This window comes from Gobio gobio, assembly GCF_949357685.1.
Source record: "Gobio gobio genome assembly, chromosome: 2".
NCBI lineage: Eukaryota > Metazoa > Chordata > Actinopteri > Cypriniformes > Gobionidae > Gobio > Gobio gobio.
Genome location: NC_137098.1, coordinates 11481632 through 11499993, shown reverse-complemented (window position 1 = coordinate 11499993; position 18362 = coordinate 11481632). Strand labels below are relative to the sequence as shown.

At 37.3% G+C, this 18362-nt stretch overlaps 1 protein-coding gene across 2 annotated transcripts in view; it reads left to right on the top strand.

The window, feature by feature from the left end:
* usp53a (ubiquitin specific peptidase 53a) overlaps positions 1–18362 on the top strand; it is an 87418-nt gene that overhangs the window by 66101 nt on the left and 2955 nt on the right. For both annotated transcript variants that reach the window (XM_079809478.1, XM_079809477.1), the window contains exons 16-17: positions 14834–14885; positions 17461–18173. In XM_079809478.1, the coding sequence (XP_079665604.1) occupies positions 14834–14885; positions 17461–18173 (765 nt within the window). The remainder of the gene's footprint in view (positions 1–14833; positions 14886–17460; positions 18174–18362) is intronic.

Genomic DNA, 18362 nt, shown 5'->3' with positions numbered 1-18362 from the left:
TAAGAACCCTCAGAGGCTTCTGAGTTATCAGAAAAGTGCTATCAGAAATTCCTTTTCCAATCTAGTAAGCTTCCTCGCTGCCTACTGACTTCTAAGGCACCATGTTAACCGTCATGGAACCTCTGATGTGGATCTTATTTTAGTGTTATTTTTATACTATTATAGTGTTTAATATTTTCAGTATTCATTTTAATTTTAGCTGAAGTTTTAGTACTTTTAGATTTTTGTATTTTCATTTAGTTTTATTTTAGTACCAAAACTTATTTCAGTTAGCTCCCAAGGCAATATTTCAGATTTTTACATTTTATTATTTTGTTTGACCTTTTTTTCCTAGTTACCAATAATAGTTTTAGCTGAAGTTTTAGTATTTTTGTTTTGTACTTTTGTCTTTTTTTTTAGTCTAAGTTTTAATTACTTTAGTACTTAAACTTATTTCATTTAGTTCCCAAGGTAATATTTCAGATTTATAAATATGATAAATTGTATTTTATCATTTTATTTTAGCTTTATCCCAATTACCAATAAAAGATTTAGTTGACAATAACAACACTGATATTGATTTTTGAATTTTAGCATGTTGTAAAAAAAAATTTTTTTATTAGCATGTTGCAAATATTAGTCCGAAAGTTGGAAAACAGGTGCAAAGTGACATTTTGCAAGCGATTATATGTTTACTAACGACGAATACAGTGAAGAAATCAAAATAAGAGTCCAAGCCTCAACTGTGCCGGGAGCTTTTATTTTAGTGTCATTATTGTTAACTAAAACAATTTAAAATTCATTCATTAATTGAAACAAACATTAACTAAAATATAAATGTTAAAAGAAAAACTGAAACTTTAAATGTAATTAAATTAATTGTAATTTAAAACTTAAATAAAAATATGAAGTTATTTAAAAAATGTAGAAGGCCATGACAAAAACTGAAAATATAATTAAAAGCTTATTCAAAATATTAATAAACTCTTAATAAATAATAGATGTAATGTGCCAGTGCGCGCCTCAGACGACCCGTCGTGGCTGTTATCAGCACTCTCATTCCAGATGAACTGGTGAAGTGAAGGGTGCACATGGGGTTGTGTTTGGGGACGAATCATTTGTCCTGGTTGTCAGCGCTGGGAGCTGTTTGTGTATGTGTGAGTGTGTTGTGATGGCCGGGGTGGGGGTCTATTTACCCCCGCTGTAGGTGGTTTATGGACGCTTTATGGGCTGAAGAAGTGAAGCAGAAAGGACAGCTCTCAGGCTGTGTCCTCTTGCTCGCCTTTAAGGGGGTTTTCACTGCGACGCGAGCGTTGAAGTGTTCGCTGCCGTGGGAAATAATGGCTGTGCATTCTTTTGACGCTAAATGAGTTGGGGGTCTTAGTGAGTGATGCAAGATGTCTATAATTTTAGGTTTTTCTTTTTCTGCTGCTGTCTGCCTTGTTTTCTTTAAGCCTAGATGATAAACATTAACACACAGATATATGTTTTTTCTTTTTTTTAGAGTTGCAATATTCCATTACATTTTATATCCAGTTGCATATTGATGTTCCTTTCCAAATGTCAGCTTGGAATTAGTTCAAATGTGCCGAGTGTGTGTTGCCTTTCAAACTGGCCAGATTCCAGTATCCAATAGAGCAGAAATCATTTTGAAAATCAGAGAAGAAAAAAAAAAGATAAAGCGTATTAAATAAAATATCGAGTACTACTACAATATTTAATTAATATTAAAGCACCCCATCATGCTATTTTAAAGGTTCCTCGTTTTGTTTTGGAGGTCTCCTACAATAGGTTTACATTCATCCAAAGTCAAAAAACACGTTAATTTTCTCAGAATATATGATTACCTACCATTAAACTTACCCATAACCCCACGCCTGTCCCTAACTTTACCTGTATCCCACCTCATTGTACTTATTTTTTTATGTAAGTGAAGTTACTATGCATGTACACAATAAGTGCATTGTATCAAATTATTAATTGAAATGTTAGTACATAGTTGTTAAGGCCACCTAATATAAAGTGAGTCCAATTTATTTGTTTGGAATGACATTTTATCAAAGTGTACATGTTGAGAGGGGGGTTTTTTGGTCGCTCTTCCTGTGTTCTTATTGCTAAGGAAGGAATTGTCAAATCCCATGTTAACAACCCAAGCTTTCAGTAAACAGTGCAGTTGAACATTGTCCTTGTTTGATCAGAAGTGCTATGCAAAGGTTTTTTTTTAAGAGCTATTGGCAGGATGTGCTTTCTCTTGCTCCTAAATGGCAACTGTCTCATTGTCTCTTTAGACCTCTTGTTCAGTATCACTACTGTGCTCAGTTTTTAGTGTGCTGTGTGTGCTTTGTATCCTATGCGATGCTTGTAAAGGTCAGACCAGCAGGAGTTGCTGATAGTTCAGCGTGTTGAATAGGTGAACCCCTGACAGTTGATCTCCCTGTCAGGACTGCTGTTTGCACTCTACGGTTTTACAGAGACTCGCTGTTCTCCTATCTGCAGTCGTCAGTTGTGTGTGTGTGTATTGTGATTAATCCAAAATAAAAGTTTGTTTACAAAATATATAAATACAAACACACACATGCATGTAAACATTTAAGAAAAATGTTATAAAATTTTTATTAAAAAGAATTATACGATAAATTATATATACAGTATATACATGCATGTGTGTGTCTTTATATATTTTTATATATATGGGTCATTATACGAAAACGTGCCATTTCTCACTTTGAATGTTTGATTTTCAAAGTACTGTTTTGAAAATCTTTAAGCCCCTTTTTGGATGAAGTAGATCCTTACCTCTCAGGAAAATGTGCCGTGCCATCTCAGGCTATCTTATTTTTTATTTTATTTTAATAAAACCAACGTAAATGTGTGTGTTTCGTCAACCCTGTTACCGACATATTAATTACTTTTTGAAAAGGTTTTAAATACATATATAGAACAAATCTGATATACTGTGAAAGATAAACCCCCCCTTGTTACATTAAGAGTTTTTGTGAATTGAGAATATTGAAAGTTTTATTTTGTTTAGTGGATGAATACGTTCATTTCCAAATTACACTCTCCCAGCATCTTCTGTTTTAAGAAAAATGTATGGAAACAAAAATAAAACGCCTCAATTCAATTTTGAGTGGATTATTAGCCTCTCTTACTAAACATTTACAATTAGTTGATTACATTTTTATTTTCATTTTTTAAATGATATTAGAATATTATACAAGTAACAGGGTTGACACATCAGTAACAGGGTTGACAACAGTTACCGTATTGGTTATACTGCTTGTTAGAGTTACAGTTATGGGTGTAATGGAGTCTTAATTGGACATTCATAAACCTTTAATTCAACATGACTAATCAGCATATTTTGTAAACAGCTCTACTGAGATATTTTAGCATAAAAATTATGAAAAATTATGATGATTCTGCGCATGTAAATGTAAACCAACTGTTTTATTAAAACATTAACATTACATTGCAATTAAATGACCAATTGAACATGTTTGGCCAAAGCAAAAACCACTAACGATCACTCGGTAAAGGAAAGGACTCGGTAAAGGAAAAGCTAACTGTTGAACATGTTTGGCCTTAACAGAATAAACAAAAGTCAATGATCACTAATGATCAATGTAACATTCCTGTCTGCCTACCCAACAAGTTTTGACCAGATGTCTTTCCGTATTTCTACGTGCCGTGCTGTCACATTAAGAGGAGCAGGAATCAATCTTAAAATGTCATCAAGTATATACCAGATGCTGTCCTCACGGGCTGGCCAGAAATATCTATTCGGGCCAACAATGTGCATGCACTTCACTTGGGCATATCCTTCATCTTTTGCCACGATGATTCCTGGGTAGATCTCCTTGTCATATGTCAGGACACACCATTTTCCGATAATCTGGTCGTCATTCCAGTCGATCTGAAGTTCTTCTGTCAGGTGCTCCTCTGACTGGATTGGTTGAGGTCTGACTGATGTGCTTGAGGTAGCTGACAGTGGAGGGAAGGTGAAGTGGTGAGTGTTGAAACATGTGCAGGACAGGTTATTCAGTGTAGCACACAGACAGCTGACGTCTCTGGAGATCAAGTGGCCTTTTCTGTTGGTGACCACTTGGTGTATTCGCATTGTCCCAGGGACCGATGGGATGTTTGCTGGAATGTTACGGTATGCATCCACAATATTCTCGGTTTCCACATAAAAGAGCTTCACTGTGGTGCCAGTGGTCAGTAGAGCTCGGTAGAGTGTGATGGCATCAGGGATGTCACGCCCTTGACTCACAAGCTGATCTGCCAATCTTTTTAACACTCCCCCAACACCATCAGGAGCACCCTTGCCGTGGCTCGCTTCAAAGAAATTCCAGGTGCCACTCTCAAAGCCCCTCTTGCTCAACTCAGTACTGAACAGGAAGAAATTACCTTTCTGCCTGTACTGAGTACAAGGGCCATCACTGAAGAAGTGGACCACAGACACAGATGGATGATGGGCTTGTATGTAGTCCAGTACTGGTTCAAGATGTTGCCAGATTGCAGGGGGACCTTTTTGCTTGGATTGAGAGATGGTGCAGAAGCAGAGAGGGCTAGCATTGTCACCAACATATAACACACCTGTGTGCATTGTTGCCTGTTGGTGTGAGGCACCGAAATGTACAGCCTGGATCTCAGCACTGTATTTGCACGAGTAGTTTTCCGAGAAGTCCACATGTATAATGCATTCATGTGAGGACAGACTTCTCTTTAGTTCTCTGGAGAATGAGAACTGCTGCTTGATGTTGAACACATGCTTCTTGAACTTATGCAGCAGGCACGTGAAATGCTCAATGAGTTCCTCTAAAGAGCTTTCGATTTGTTTTTTTGCTGTCACTTTGAATGACACAGCCTCATTTTCTTGTGGCATTCTGTTCTTCTCTTTCTCCTCCAGTACCCACTGTGTGTATGTTATACGCATTGATGCATTGGTAACAGTATCCAGTGGGAAGCTTTTCAGTTTGCATTTGGGACACTCTCCATACATGCACTCCTTACTGCTGGTGCTGCAAGATACCTCCTCTATTAGCTTCTCAAGGTTTGAGTTGGGAAGAAAATTTAGTTGCTTCAACTTGTCAACCACAAAGCCGAGGTTCTCATGGATTTTGCACATGCAAGTATCTCTGTCTTGAATGGTTGGATGTACAACCCAGAAGGGACGAAGTCTGCAAAAGAGAGTGTAGGACAAAGCTCTGTTTGCATTTTCAGACAGAAACTTTCTGTGAAGGTTTAACAGTGTATCAACAAGAAATCTCTTCTGTTTTTTTACTTTGTTTCGCGTTATTGTCTGTTTTCTCCCAGTGGTGACCCGACTGACATCATCCCGGTCAAAGAAGGCTCTGATACTTGATTTTATTTGTGTTGGAATGCGGAGCTTTTCTTTACGAGAGAAAGAAAGTGCATTTCCATCTAAAGTCTTCCACCTTCTTCTTGGAAGACCAATGGCACTCTGTCCATATTTCTGCATGCGGTACTTTTTCACAATCTGCCCAGATACCAATTTGGAGATAATCTGCCTCTCTCGTTCATCATATGAAGTTGTATATTTGCTTTTTATGTCCCTCAACAGTGCAGAATGAAATTTGAGGGTTTTTCGAGCTTGCGACTGCACAGCTGCGGTGCTCAATTGATGTTTGACTTTAGAAGAAGGGGATGTTGTTTTATATTTTAGGCGGAAGTATCTTTTTTTGTACTTATTTGTCTTTTGTTTTTCTTTTTCCAGGCTTTGCCTCAATTTCCCCAGGTCATGGTGGAGCCTCTTTCTCTCCTTCTTTGACCTTAAACGCCCCTGATCACGTTGCCTGCAACACAATCAAGCACTGATTAATGAAATACTTGTACTGACAATCAAATTATCATAAATAAATAGGGAGATGCATGCACACACCCGCACACACACACACACACCCACACACACACAAACAAACACACACACACACACACACACACACACACACACACACACACACACACACACACACACACACACACACACACACACACACACACCTTAAATTGAAATTTACAAAATTGAAACATTGAATAAAAGCCTTAACTTCTATTTACTCTAACTCTAACCTTGAGGGCCCTGGTGCTGGCTCTACACCTGGTTCTGGACTTAGAGGTGGCGTCACGCACTGATCTATGATTGCTGCACTTGCTGCTTTGGCTGTTCTGCTTTTCACTTGTGCTGCTCTCCAGTTTCGCCGCTTGGCTCTCCTTTCTCTGTCATTTAGTTCACTAACTGACCGCTTTTTCCCTGTGTCTCTGTCCTTTCTCCATTTTGCCCTCTCTTTTTCTAAATATGCTTCTCGTCTCTCAGGATCAGCATCTCTACGTTGTCTGTATCTGCGCTGTTTCTCAGCTGCAGAAAGAGGCATCCTAACAAAATCAAATCAAATAAAAATACATAAAACACTTTAACAGCAACCTTGTTTATTTATTGACTTCTCATAATAAAAATAATAATGACTTTTGGTTTATAAAGCACATTTATAAAACCCAATGCACTTGTGTGCATCAGTATAGATCAGTAACCTCAACACATTTTAGCCTTAGGATGAAAACTGTAAAAACATGTATATTATGTAAATACTATTAGTAAGAAAAGTACGTCTATGAAAATTCTCAGTCATCCAGGTTATAGTTATCCAAGAAGGGTTGGCTCAGGGGTGACAACCCCACATGGGTTAAATACCTGGCACTCCCCATCAGTCATTTAGAACTGAAGAAACCCCTTGGATGAGAGTCAAAACATCTTCAAATGAAGTACCAAGTCCAGTTGCCCTTGATTTAACCCTTCTTGGGTATACAACATGGGTAAGACACCAAAAAGCATACTTTCGTCAACCCTGTTATCCTGGAATGGTAACAGGGTTGACGGTAACAGGGTTGACGAAAAATGTTATTGGCGGCCATTACTAGCCATGAGGTATAGGTAATGACACCACATTATGTGCCTTAATGAGAGGCTTAAATGTTGTTATATATGTAAATTTTTAAATATGTACAAATCACTTTTTAACGTATGCTTTTCTGGTAACAGGGCTGACACAATGAGCGTGTCCCTGTCTTTCAGACATTACATAAACTCAAAGAAAATTCATTAAAAGAAGAGAACACTTACTTGTCTTCTACCATCAACTTCTTGAAAGGCAGATGATGTCACTTCCTGGAACTGATGCAACTTTTGGAAGAGTCCATTATCTTTAAAGAGGTGTTTTCATAAAAAGTAACAGGGTTGACGAGAACCTAGGGACCCGACTAAATTGTGCTTTTTTTTTTATTTGACACATGTTAAGAATAAAATCCATTCATGACTAATGAACTGACACTTAAGGCTTTATACAAGTATATGTTTTTTTATGATAGTTTGACTTTTTTGGCCTCGATAGCAAGTAGAAGTAGAAAAATCATACTGAGGGACAGGCCATTTTCAACATTTCTGCAAGATGCTTTGCACAAAAATGTGATTAAAATCCTTTAAAAACAAAAGAAACAGCAATTAATTTACTCTTATATTATGAGACATATTATGGAAACTAAATTATAAAATATTTTATTTGTTTAATGGTTTATTAAGATTTACAGAGCTTTTTTTTCCCTGAGGGACACAAAATGGCACGTTTTCGTATAATGACCCATATACATATACATATACACATTTAAGAAAAATGTTATAACATTTTTATTAAAAAGAATTATACGATAAATTATATATACAGTATATACATGCATGTGTGTGTCTTTATATTTATATATATATATATATATATATATATATATATATATATATATATATATATATATATATATATATATATATATATATATATATATATATATATATATATATATATATATATATATATATATATATATATATATATATATATATATATAATATATACATATACATATACATACATACATACATATACATATACATACATACATATACATACATACATACATACATACATACATACATACATACATAATGATTATACACAGGACACACACATATATTATGTAAAAACAAACTTTTATTTTGGATGCAAATTTTTTTTTCAGCACTAATATATATAATTTATAAATATTGCTAATGCTAAAGTATTGGGACACCCCTCCAAATCATTGAATTCAGGTGTTGCAATCACTTCCATGGCCACAGGTGTATAAAATCAAGCACCTGGGCATACAGACGCTTCTACAAACATTTGTGAAAGAACGGGTCGCTCTCAGGAGCTCAGTGAATTCAAGAGTGGTACTGTGATAGGTTGCCACCTGTGCAATAAGTCCATTCATGAAATTCCCTCACTACTAAATATCCCACAGTCAACTGTTAGTGGTATTATAACAAAGTAGGAGCATTTGGGAACAATAGCAACTCAGCCACGAAGTGGTAGGCCACGTAAAATCACAGAGCGGGTTCAGCGCATGCTGAGGCGCACAGCGTACAGAAGTCTCCAACTTTCTGCAGAGTCAATAGCTACAGACCTCCAAACTTTGTGTGGCCTTCAGATCAGCTAAAGAACAGTGTGTAGAGAGCTTCATGGAATGGGTTTCCATGGCCAAGCAGCTGCATCCAAGGCTTGCATCACCAAGTGCAATACAAAGCGTCGGATGCACACCGCCACTGGACTCTAGAGCAGTGGAGACGTGTTCTCTAGAGTGACCAATCACGCTTCTCTGTCTGGACGAGTCTGGGTTTGGCGGTTGCCAGGAAACGGTACTTGCCTGACTGCATTGTGCCAAGTGTAAAGTTTGGTGGAGCGGGTATTATGGTGTGTGGTTGTTTTTCAGGGGTTGGACTTGGCCCCTTAGTTCCATTGAAAGGAACTCCTAATGCTTCAGCATACCAAGACATTTTGGACAATTTCATATTCCCAACTTTGTGGGAACATTTTGGGGATGGCACCTTCCTGTTCCAACATGATTGCGCAACAGTGCACAAAGCAAGGTCCATAAAGACATGGATGAGTGAGTTTGGTGTTGAGGTTCTTGAGTCCTGACCTCAACCCGATAGAACACCTTTGGGATGAATTAGAGCGGAGACAGCGAGCCAGGCCTTCTCATCCAACATCAGTGCCTGACCTCACAAATGCGGTTCTAGAAGAATGGTCAAAAATTCCTAAAACACACTCCTAAACCTTGTGGAAGCCTTCCCAGAAGATTTGAAGCTGTTATGGCTGCAAAGGGTGGGACAATTCCATATACATACACACACATGCATACATACATGCATACAATGCAGCTCTGATGTGGTATTTACACTGAACCGAAGTCTGACACCCTTACATAAAACTTTAACTTTGTTCTTTTGCTGCCTTCAGCAGATGTGATGTTGCGTGTAAACTAAATGAGCCTAATCCTTAAAACGAAATGAAGACGGGGCTATTTGTTATTTTGAGAATGGTCCGGTCCATTTACTTTTGCTGTTTGGCCCAGTAAATGTGAAAGTATGAATATAGTAGTGAGTTTGTAGCATGGCATTTCCTGTATGGCACATTAAAACCATAAAGAGATGTTCTCTAAGTAGCATTAAAGAGAGATCTTGTTGCACTGTGGAAAATATTTATTCTTAGACACGAGTAAATATTTTTGGCAGGTCAGCAGATCCAGTTCAGTCTTGTCTAATGTGATTTATATCTATACATATGGTAACACTTTATTTTACACTGTCCCTGTTAAACACGTTACATGTAGTTACTGTAGTAATAACTATAAATGATGCATAATTACTTGCAACAAACCCTAAACCTAACCTTATAGTACTCTATACTTAAATGTATAATTACACTGTAACACAGATAACTTAAAATAAAGTGTAACCATACATATTTATATTTACAAGTATTACTTTACTAGATTAATTTAGCTGTAATACGCAGTGTTGGGTAAGTGATTACTTGGTTACTAGCTACTAATTACATCTTCAACAGAGTCATTATATTACTGTACTAATCACTCTCTAAAAAGCATTGCATTATTACATAATTACTTTCTAAATCCAATATCAACCTTGACCAATTGAACAATACAAAGATAGACATGAAACTGCTTTTTTAATTCTTTAAAATAAATTATATAAAATTGCATAATTTATTCTTGAACTGACCAGGGAATTTAAAGGGAGAAGGTTGCATTAAAAAATATATACATTTTAACATTAAAGGAACACTACACTTTTTTTGAAAATAGGCTCATTTTCCAACTCCCCTAGAGTTAAACAGTTGAGTTTTACCGTTTTCGAATCCATTCAGCCGATCTCTGGGTCTGGCGGTAGCACTTTTAGCATAGCTTAGCATAGATCATTGAATCTGATTAGACCGTTAGCATCTTGCTCAAAAAGGACCAAAGATTTTCGATATTTTTCCTATTTAGGGGAGTTGGAAAATGAGCCTATTTTCCAAAAAAGTGGAGAGTTCCTTTAAACATTACATTTTAATGTTAAATTCACATTCGTTTAATATATAGAATTGTTCTAGTCTATACAGTTTAATGTAATTACATCAAAAGTAACTGTAATTAAATTACAGAAAACTTACTTTACTTTTTAAGGGAAAAGGTATTTAATTACTGTAATTAATTACTTAGTAATGCATCCCAACACCCAGCACTGGTAATACATTGTCACACACTTTTTAATTGTAATCTCCAAAGCTAACCGTATGTCCCAGCTAAGCCCTCTAGTCCATCGGATTTCGCTGCTGATTTGTTTGGGCCTGATTCACTCCACTATCTAGCCTGGAGAACAGGTGTGTGTCGCTTGGCTGCTGAGCTGGCAGTGATCTCATGTTGGCTCAATCGTTGAGTGTTGACGTATGGTTCGAGTTTAACACCACTCCCAACCTGTCAATCAGATCTGAGCTCTACCTCAACTTCTGAAACTAGTCTGACTGCACATGCCGTCTATGAGCTAATTTCCCCACGTGTCAGGATGCATTGTGGGCAAAGCTATGATTTTACAATCATTTTAAAAATGCAATTTTATGCAGTGTTGTAAATGGTAACTAAAACTATTGGTAACACTTTACTTTCATTTGTTAACATTAGTTAACTACATTAGTTAAAGTTATTAAGTGCACTGTGAATTAACATGAGTGTTTTTATTAATTAACATTAACAAAGTTTAATAAATGCTGTAAAAAATATATTGCTGATTGTTAGTTCATGTTAGTTAATTCATTAACCAATATTAACAAGCGAGACCTAATTGTAAAGTGTTACCAAACTATTAAAATTTTAGGTTTTTTGGTTATTGAAATAAATCTGAGAAAAGATGTTGTAATTTTTAGATGAAAAACATTAAAATATATGTATACTAAACCTAAAACTGAAATAAAAAGTCCATATACAGTAGAAGTATTTTTTTTTATTAAAATGACAAGCACCTAACAAGTATGCTAAAACTTAAACTAAAATTAAGAACTGAAAAAAAATAAAAGCTAATTCAATATATTAATAAGTGCTATAATAGTATATAAATACTTCCTTTAGCTGGTGATGTGCAAATTTTTATTTTACCATCCAAAATATTACTAATAGGGTTATTCATCAGTTTAGTCATTCATAACAAATTGAATCTGACCACCATTATATTTTATTAGTGGTGTTTATTAAGGCAAGAATCACTTTGAGTTTGGAATTTGAATAAATCCTTTAATACAGCCGAGATGCAGATATACAGATTTGAAAATCTGGAATCTGAGGGTGCAAATCTAAATATTGAGAAAATCGCCTTTAAAGTTGTCCAAATTAAGTCCTTAGCAATGCATATTACTACTACTAATACATTTTTTTATATATTTACAGTAGGAAATGTACTTAATATATTCATACAACATGATCTTTACTTAATATCCTAATGATTTTTGACCCATACAATGTATTATTGGCTTTTGCCACAAATATACCCGTGTGACTTATGACTGGTTTTGTTGTCCAGGGTCACATATCATCCCTCACTGTTTGCAGACATTAATGATTATTATATCTCAAATCATGCTTCTTTTTGAAAATAGGTGCTTTTTGCTGAGCAATTGGATTTACAATTTTTGCTTGATGGAAGATTAAACAAAGGAAAAAATCCCCTAAACTAGCATTGATGGAGGGAGTCTTCCTAAGGTCCAGAATATCATATTAGGGGTGGTGGTTTCTTTTGGACTTCGGCAGTATTTTATTTGCTAGTTTTTTTTTTTTTCAAGTCATGGCCATCAAATGGAGGTTCTTCTCATGAGGCTTAGCGGCTTAAACACGACAGGCTTGAAAAACCAGAAAATGGGGTCTAAAGTCCAATCCTCTAATAATTGCATGCTAGCCAAAGGGATTTAGTTGTTAATGTGCTGGGGGGGGGGGATGCAATGCGTTCTGATACATCTCACTCACACACACACACACACACACTGCTAGCTGAGTCTCAGGGGGCTTGAGATCAGGGCAACCACTGTGCTCAGATTCATAGACAAACCGACAATCCCATGAAGAAAAGGAAGTGTAGCACTAATTAAAGAGTTAATTTGCCAAACTTCTTTTCCTTTTGTTCTGTTTTTATGATATATGTTTTATATTAAAAGTATGCATTATTAAATTAAATTGAAATGGTAGAGCTTCAGTAAGTATTTTTTAATTTTTGGAAAATTATATTAATGTGATGTTAAAGCCATCAAAGTATGACTTCAACTTTTAAAGCTTAACAAATCTGAAATCCTTATGACGGACTTGTCTGCCCAGTAATGTGAAGTGTTCATCTTTAGCTCCCTCTAGTGTTTCATTCTTATTTTCTTTATACACACTCACCTGCCACTTTATTAGATACGCCTTGCTAGTACCAGGTTGGACCCTCTTTTGCCTTAGAACTGCCTTAATTCTTAATGGCATAGATTCAATAAGGTGCTGAAATCCTCTGAGATTTTGGTTCATATTGACATGATAGCATCACACAGTTGCTGCAGATGTCGGCTGCACAGCTCAAAGCTGCTCTACTGGATTGAGATCTGGTGACTGTGGAGGCCATTTGAGTTTAGTGAACTCACTGTCATGCTCAAGAAACCAGTTTGAGGTGATTTGAGCTTTGTTACATGGCACCCTACACTGTAAAAAAAAAAAAAAAAACAGGTCTCCAATTGAAAATGTTCACATTTTTTTAGTTGGCCAAATTGAATTTCTGTGAATTAAATTGCATCAATTCACAGAAATTCAATTTGGCCAACTGAAAAATGTAGATGTGATCAGTCACTATAAAATTTTCAATTGGAGACCTGAATTTGTTTTACAGTGTATGCTGGCACCCTATGCTGCTGTAAGTAACCATCAGTATATACGCTGTGGTCATAAAGGGATGGACATGGTCAGCAACAATACTAGGGGCCATGCCGAGCCAAGCTGTACCATGCAATGGAAAAGCGCCATTAGTACTTAGGGGCTCAAAGTGTGCCCAGAAAATATCCCCCACACCATTACACCACCAGCAGTCTGAACCATTGAGACAAGGCAGGATGGATCCACGGTTTCATGTAGTTTACGGCAAATTCTGACCCTACCATCTGAATGTCACAACAGAAATCGAGACTCATCAGACCAGACAACATTTTCCCATCTTCAATTGTCCAGTTTTGGTGAATTGAAGCCTCAGGTTCCTGTTCTTGGCTGACAGGAGTGGCACCGGTGTGTCTTCTGCTGCTGTCCACATGTTGTCCGTTCAGAGATGCTCTTTTGCAGACCTCATTTGTAACGAGAGATTATTCGAGTTACGGTTGCCTTTCTATCAGCTCAACCAGTCTGGCCATTATCCTCTGACCTCTGGCATCAACAAGGAAAGAAGCTTTTCAGCAAAAGAAACTGCAGCTCACTGGATATTTTTGACCTTGCCGGTCCCTTTTCCGAGCAGGAGGATTCATCGTCACATGCTGACGTGCCTCCTCAGCTTCCCTCACGGACTCTATCTCATGGCCCACCATTTAATTTGAAGCAGATCGTCTTGACCATGTCTACATGCATTGAGTTGCTACCATATGATTGGCTCATTAGATATTTGCGTTTTATGTGCATTACATTTAATTTAGTGACCTTTTAGGGGAGCACTAAATATATGGTCTCAATTTTTTATAATGAAAATCTTAAAATCTCTAATTAAGTAATAACTCCTTGGAAAACTGCGCTGTTGTTTTGAGGTTTCTGCACATTGGCTGCCTTCCCTGACAATCTCAAAAAAATATATATATATATATATATATTTCATGCACCGTTGCTTGTGAATGTGTTCCCAGCATGCAGCTGTGTGGTCATATGTCCCACAGTCCACCTGACAGCTAATCAGATTTAAAGGTGCGGTCACTACAGCAACACGGTGAAAGCTGTGCTTTTTTTCTCCTTAGAATCCAAGCTCTCTGACTCACTGACCGCTTGGCATGGCATGGGCACTTTTATGATCGCATTTACCCCTTGAGCTCATTGTTAACAAGCCATTGGCACGCACATAGAAGCTGGTTTGAACCGGATGGCCCAGCCTGGGCCCCTTCTCTTCAGACTTGTCTACTTTAGACAGGCTCAGAGCCCCTGCTGAGCACTGCCCGCCAGATGCCCCACTGAGACACATCCTCACTGAACCCACACAATAACCCAGCCTGACCCCTTACATAACACGTCTGCAGTGTGAATTTAACAGCTAGGACTCGCTGCCAGTGACATATCGGCCAAAATATGCGGACATATTCTGTCTTTCACACAATTTTTCAGTGCACAAATATTTGAGATTTAAAAAGAATAACTACACATTAAAGAATGCATGCAACTATACATAAAACTTTAATGTTTTTAATCATTTATCTTACAGGTGACCACCAAAAGAAAGCACATGATCGTTCCATGAGTCCTGTTATTCCAAGGTAAATTATTTGGGAATATGAATGCATGAATCTTTGAATATATATATATATATATATATATATATATATATATATATATATATATATATATATATGTGTGTACAGGGAGTGCAGAATTATTAGGCACGTTGATTTTCTGATCATATTTTTTTTTCCAGGCACATTTGACCAATTCCAAACCACAGTAAGCCTAATAACTACTATTGATTTAGTATTTAATAATGTATAAGTGATATATAATTGTTCATGAAGGCTGGAAATGAAAATCACCTTATATTCAGGTGTGCAGAATTATTAGGCATGTTTTCTTTTACAGATAAATTGAGCCAAAAAAGAGATTTAACTCAGACTGAAAAGTCAAAAAGTATTAAATGCCCATGAGAAGGATGCAATACTAATGCAATACTAGACATTGCAGTTAAGGCGTGACCATTGGACAGTGAAATGCTCGTTGGGTCAGCAGGATCTGACAAAAACATGTGGTGAAGAAAAGACACCTGTTAACTGCAAAAGAATTAAGAATTAAGGTGAAGAATTAAGGGTGAAACCATCAGGAACCCTTTAGTCTCCAGCGCCACCATTTTCCAAAGCTGCAACCTACCTGGAGTCTCCAGAAGTGCAAGGTGTCAGGATCTCAGAGACTTCAGTTAGGTAAAGAAACCTAAAAAATGACCCCCACTAGATAAGAATCACAAGCTGAAGTGTTGTAAAATACATGAAGAAGGTTTTTTTATAGGCTTTATGGACAGATAGGTTGAGAGTGACTCTTGAAGGACCAGCACCACATTCTCTAGTACCACTGTTTGAAGAATTCGTCTTCCAGAATCTGGCAGTACGTTTTGGGAGTTCATTTTAGTCCATCCTGAAGTCCGTTTTGCAGAGATGGACTAAGTCCTTCAAGAGTCATTCTCAACCTATAAAACCTATAAAGCCTATAAAAAAACCTTCTTCATGTATTTTACAACACTTCAGCTTGTGATTCTTATCTAGTGGGGGTCATTTTTTAGGATTCTTTACCTAACTGAAGTCTCTGAGATCCTGACACCTTGCACTTCTGGAGACTCCAGGTAGGTTGCAGCTCTGGAAAATGGTGGCGCTGGAGACTAAAGGGTTCCTGATGGTTTCACCCTTAATTCTTTTGCAGTTAACAGGTGTCTTTTCTCCGCCACATGTTTTTGTCTGACCCTGCTGACCCAACGAGCATTTCACTGTCCAATGGTCACGCCTTAACTGCAATGTCTAGTATTGCATTAGGCTTCTCATGGGCATTTAATAATTTTTGACTTTTCAGTCTGAGTTAAATCTCTTTTTTGGCTCAATTTATCTGTAAAAGAAAACATGCCTAATAATTCTGCACACCTGAATATAAGGTGATTTTCATTTCCAGCCTTCATGAACAATTATATATCACTTATACATTATTAAATACTAAATCAATAGTAGTTATTAGGCTTACTGTGGTTTGGAATTGGTCAAATGTGCCTGGAAAAAAAATATGATCAGAAAATCAACGTGCCTAATAATTCTGCACTCCCTGTATATACACACATACACACACATACTTATACATACATGCATACATGTATACATATACATATACATATATATACACACACACACGTGTGTGTGTGTGTGTGTGTGTGTGTGTGTGTGTGTGTGTGTGTGTGTGTGTGTGTGTGTGTGTGTGTGTGTGTGTGTGTGTGTGTGTGTGTGTGTGTGTGTGTGTGTGTGTGTGTGTGTGTGTGTGTGTGTGTGTGTGTGTGTGTGTGTGTGTGTGTGTGTGTGTGTGTGTGTGTGTGTGTGTGTGTGTGTGTGTGTGTGTGTGTGTGTGTGTGTGTGTGTGTGTGTGTGTGTGTGTGTGTGTGTGTGTGTGTGTGTGTGTGTGTGTGTGTGTGTGTGTGTGTGTGTGTGTAAATGTTGGCAAAATTCTGTTTTTAATTCACATTTGCATAAGATGGCTCTTCATAAGCTTTGGGCTCTATGGAAATAAGCATTTTTCAAAGAACATTTTGTTCATAATTGTTTATACATGTGGCTCGTGTCATTAATGAAAATGTTTCAATATAGTTTATTGCAGTCTTTATCTACTCTTGTGAAAAAGAAGCATACTTTAGCATAAATTTAAAAAAAAAGAGCTCTTATGGAAATAATATACTTTAAAAGAATATAATTGTGTGAAATTAATGTGGTTTTCGGACACTTAATTGCATATTAATTGCCATTAAATGAAAATGTATTACTGTTTAAATGTATATTAAATGCAATTAGCTGAACTTTAGTAGGACTTAAGCACATATTTATTTAATTTCATAATTACTTCTACTGTCAGTATGTTAGTCATTTCTTTAAAGCACGACAAAAGATTATTAAAACGGTCTAAAATGTACATTTACGTAGAACCTTTAATTTGACTTTATTAAACTTTGTAAAACATAAGTACACTTTTTAAAAGTGTTAAGACTAGTCATTTAACTGGCCAATTATTCAAGTATTTTATTTAAGCACACTTTTTATTTTTACAAGAGTCAGTATAAGGTAGTTATTAAATATAACAAGTCTATGTTTCCTCCTGCAGAAGGCAAGCCTTTAGAAACATTCCTGGTAAGGAGATGGTGGAAAAGACAGAGGTAGAACGACCACATGTGTTAAACGGGAATCCCGTCCCTCCTTATTTCACCAAGACCAGCAGTTCGGAGTGGAACAGCTCCGATGACCTTGCCGGTCCTTTTTCTGAGCAGGAGGATTCATCGTCACATGCTGACGTGCCTCCTCAGCTTCCCTCACGGACTCTATCTCATGGCCCACCGTTGCCTCCAAAGCCACATATTTTGAGTTCAGAGAACCGCCGACACATCTCGCAAGATCCCTGCCCTCCCAGTCCTCAGCGCCTTCCCCGGAACGGCTCGGCCCTTTCCCATTGCATCCAGCAGAAGTGGCTGGAAAACTCCCCTGATTCACACATGATCTCGTCGGACACAAGCTCCAAGTCTGGCTCCTCTGATCAGGAGAGGAATGATCTGTCAGCTAGTGAGAGCGACGAGAAGTTCATCTTTCCTAAACCTGTTGTCGGCTCTCCTGTGAACCCCACTACTTATTTCTCCGTGGACAATTGCATGACGGACACATACCGTGCCAAGTACCATAAAAAGAGACCCGGGCTTCATATGATGGTTGACTCTAGAGCCGGGGATCACACCTCATCTGGTGAAAGTGATTATGGGGAAAGAGTGTCACCAGCTCCTTCGGAAGCGCAGGCACCATCGCACACCAGAGCCATAGTGCTACCAGGTAACGAGAGTCTCAAATACATATACATCTCTGTTAATGCATTGGGGTGTAGCGGTTGAAACCTAGTAGTATCATTTCAGTCACAGTTGGTGATGCAGTCACTTGATGATGTCAGATGATGATGGATGGATGGATGGAAAAGATCAGATGATGATGGATGGATGGATGGAAAAGGTCAGATGATGATGG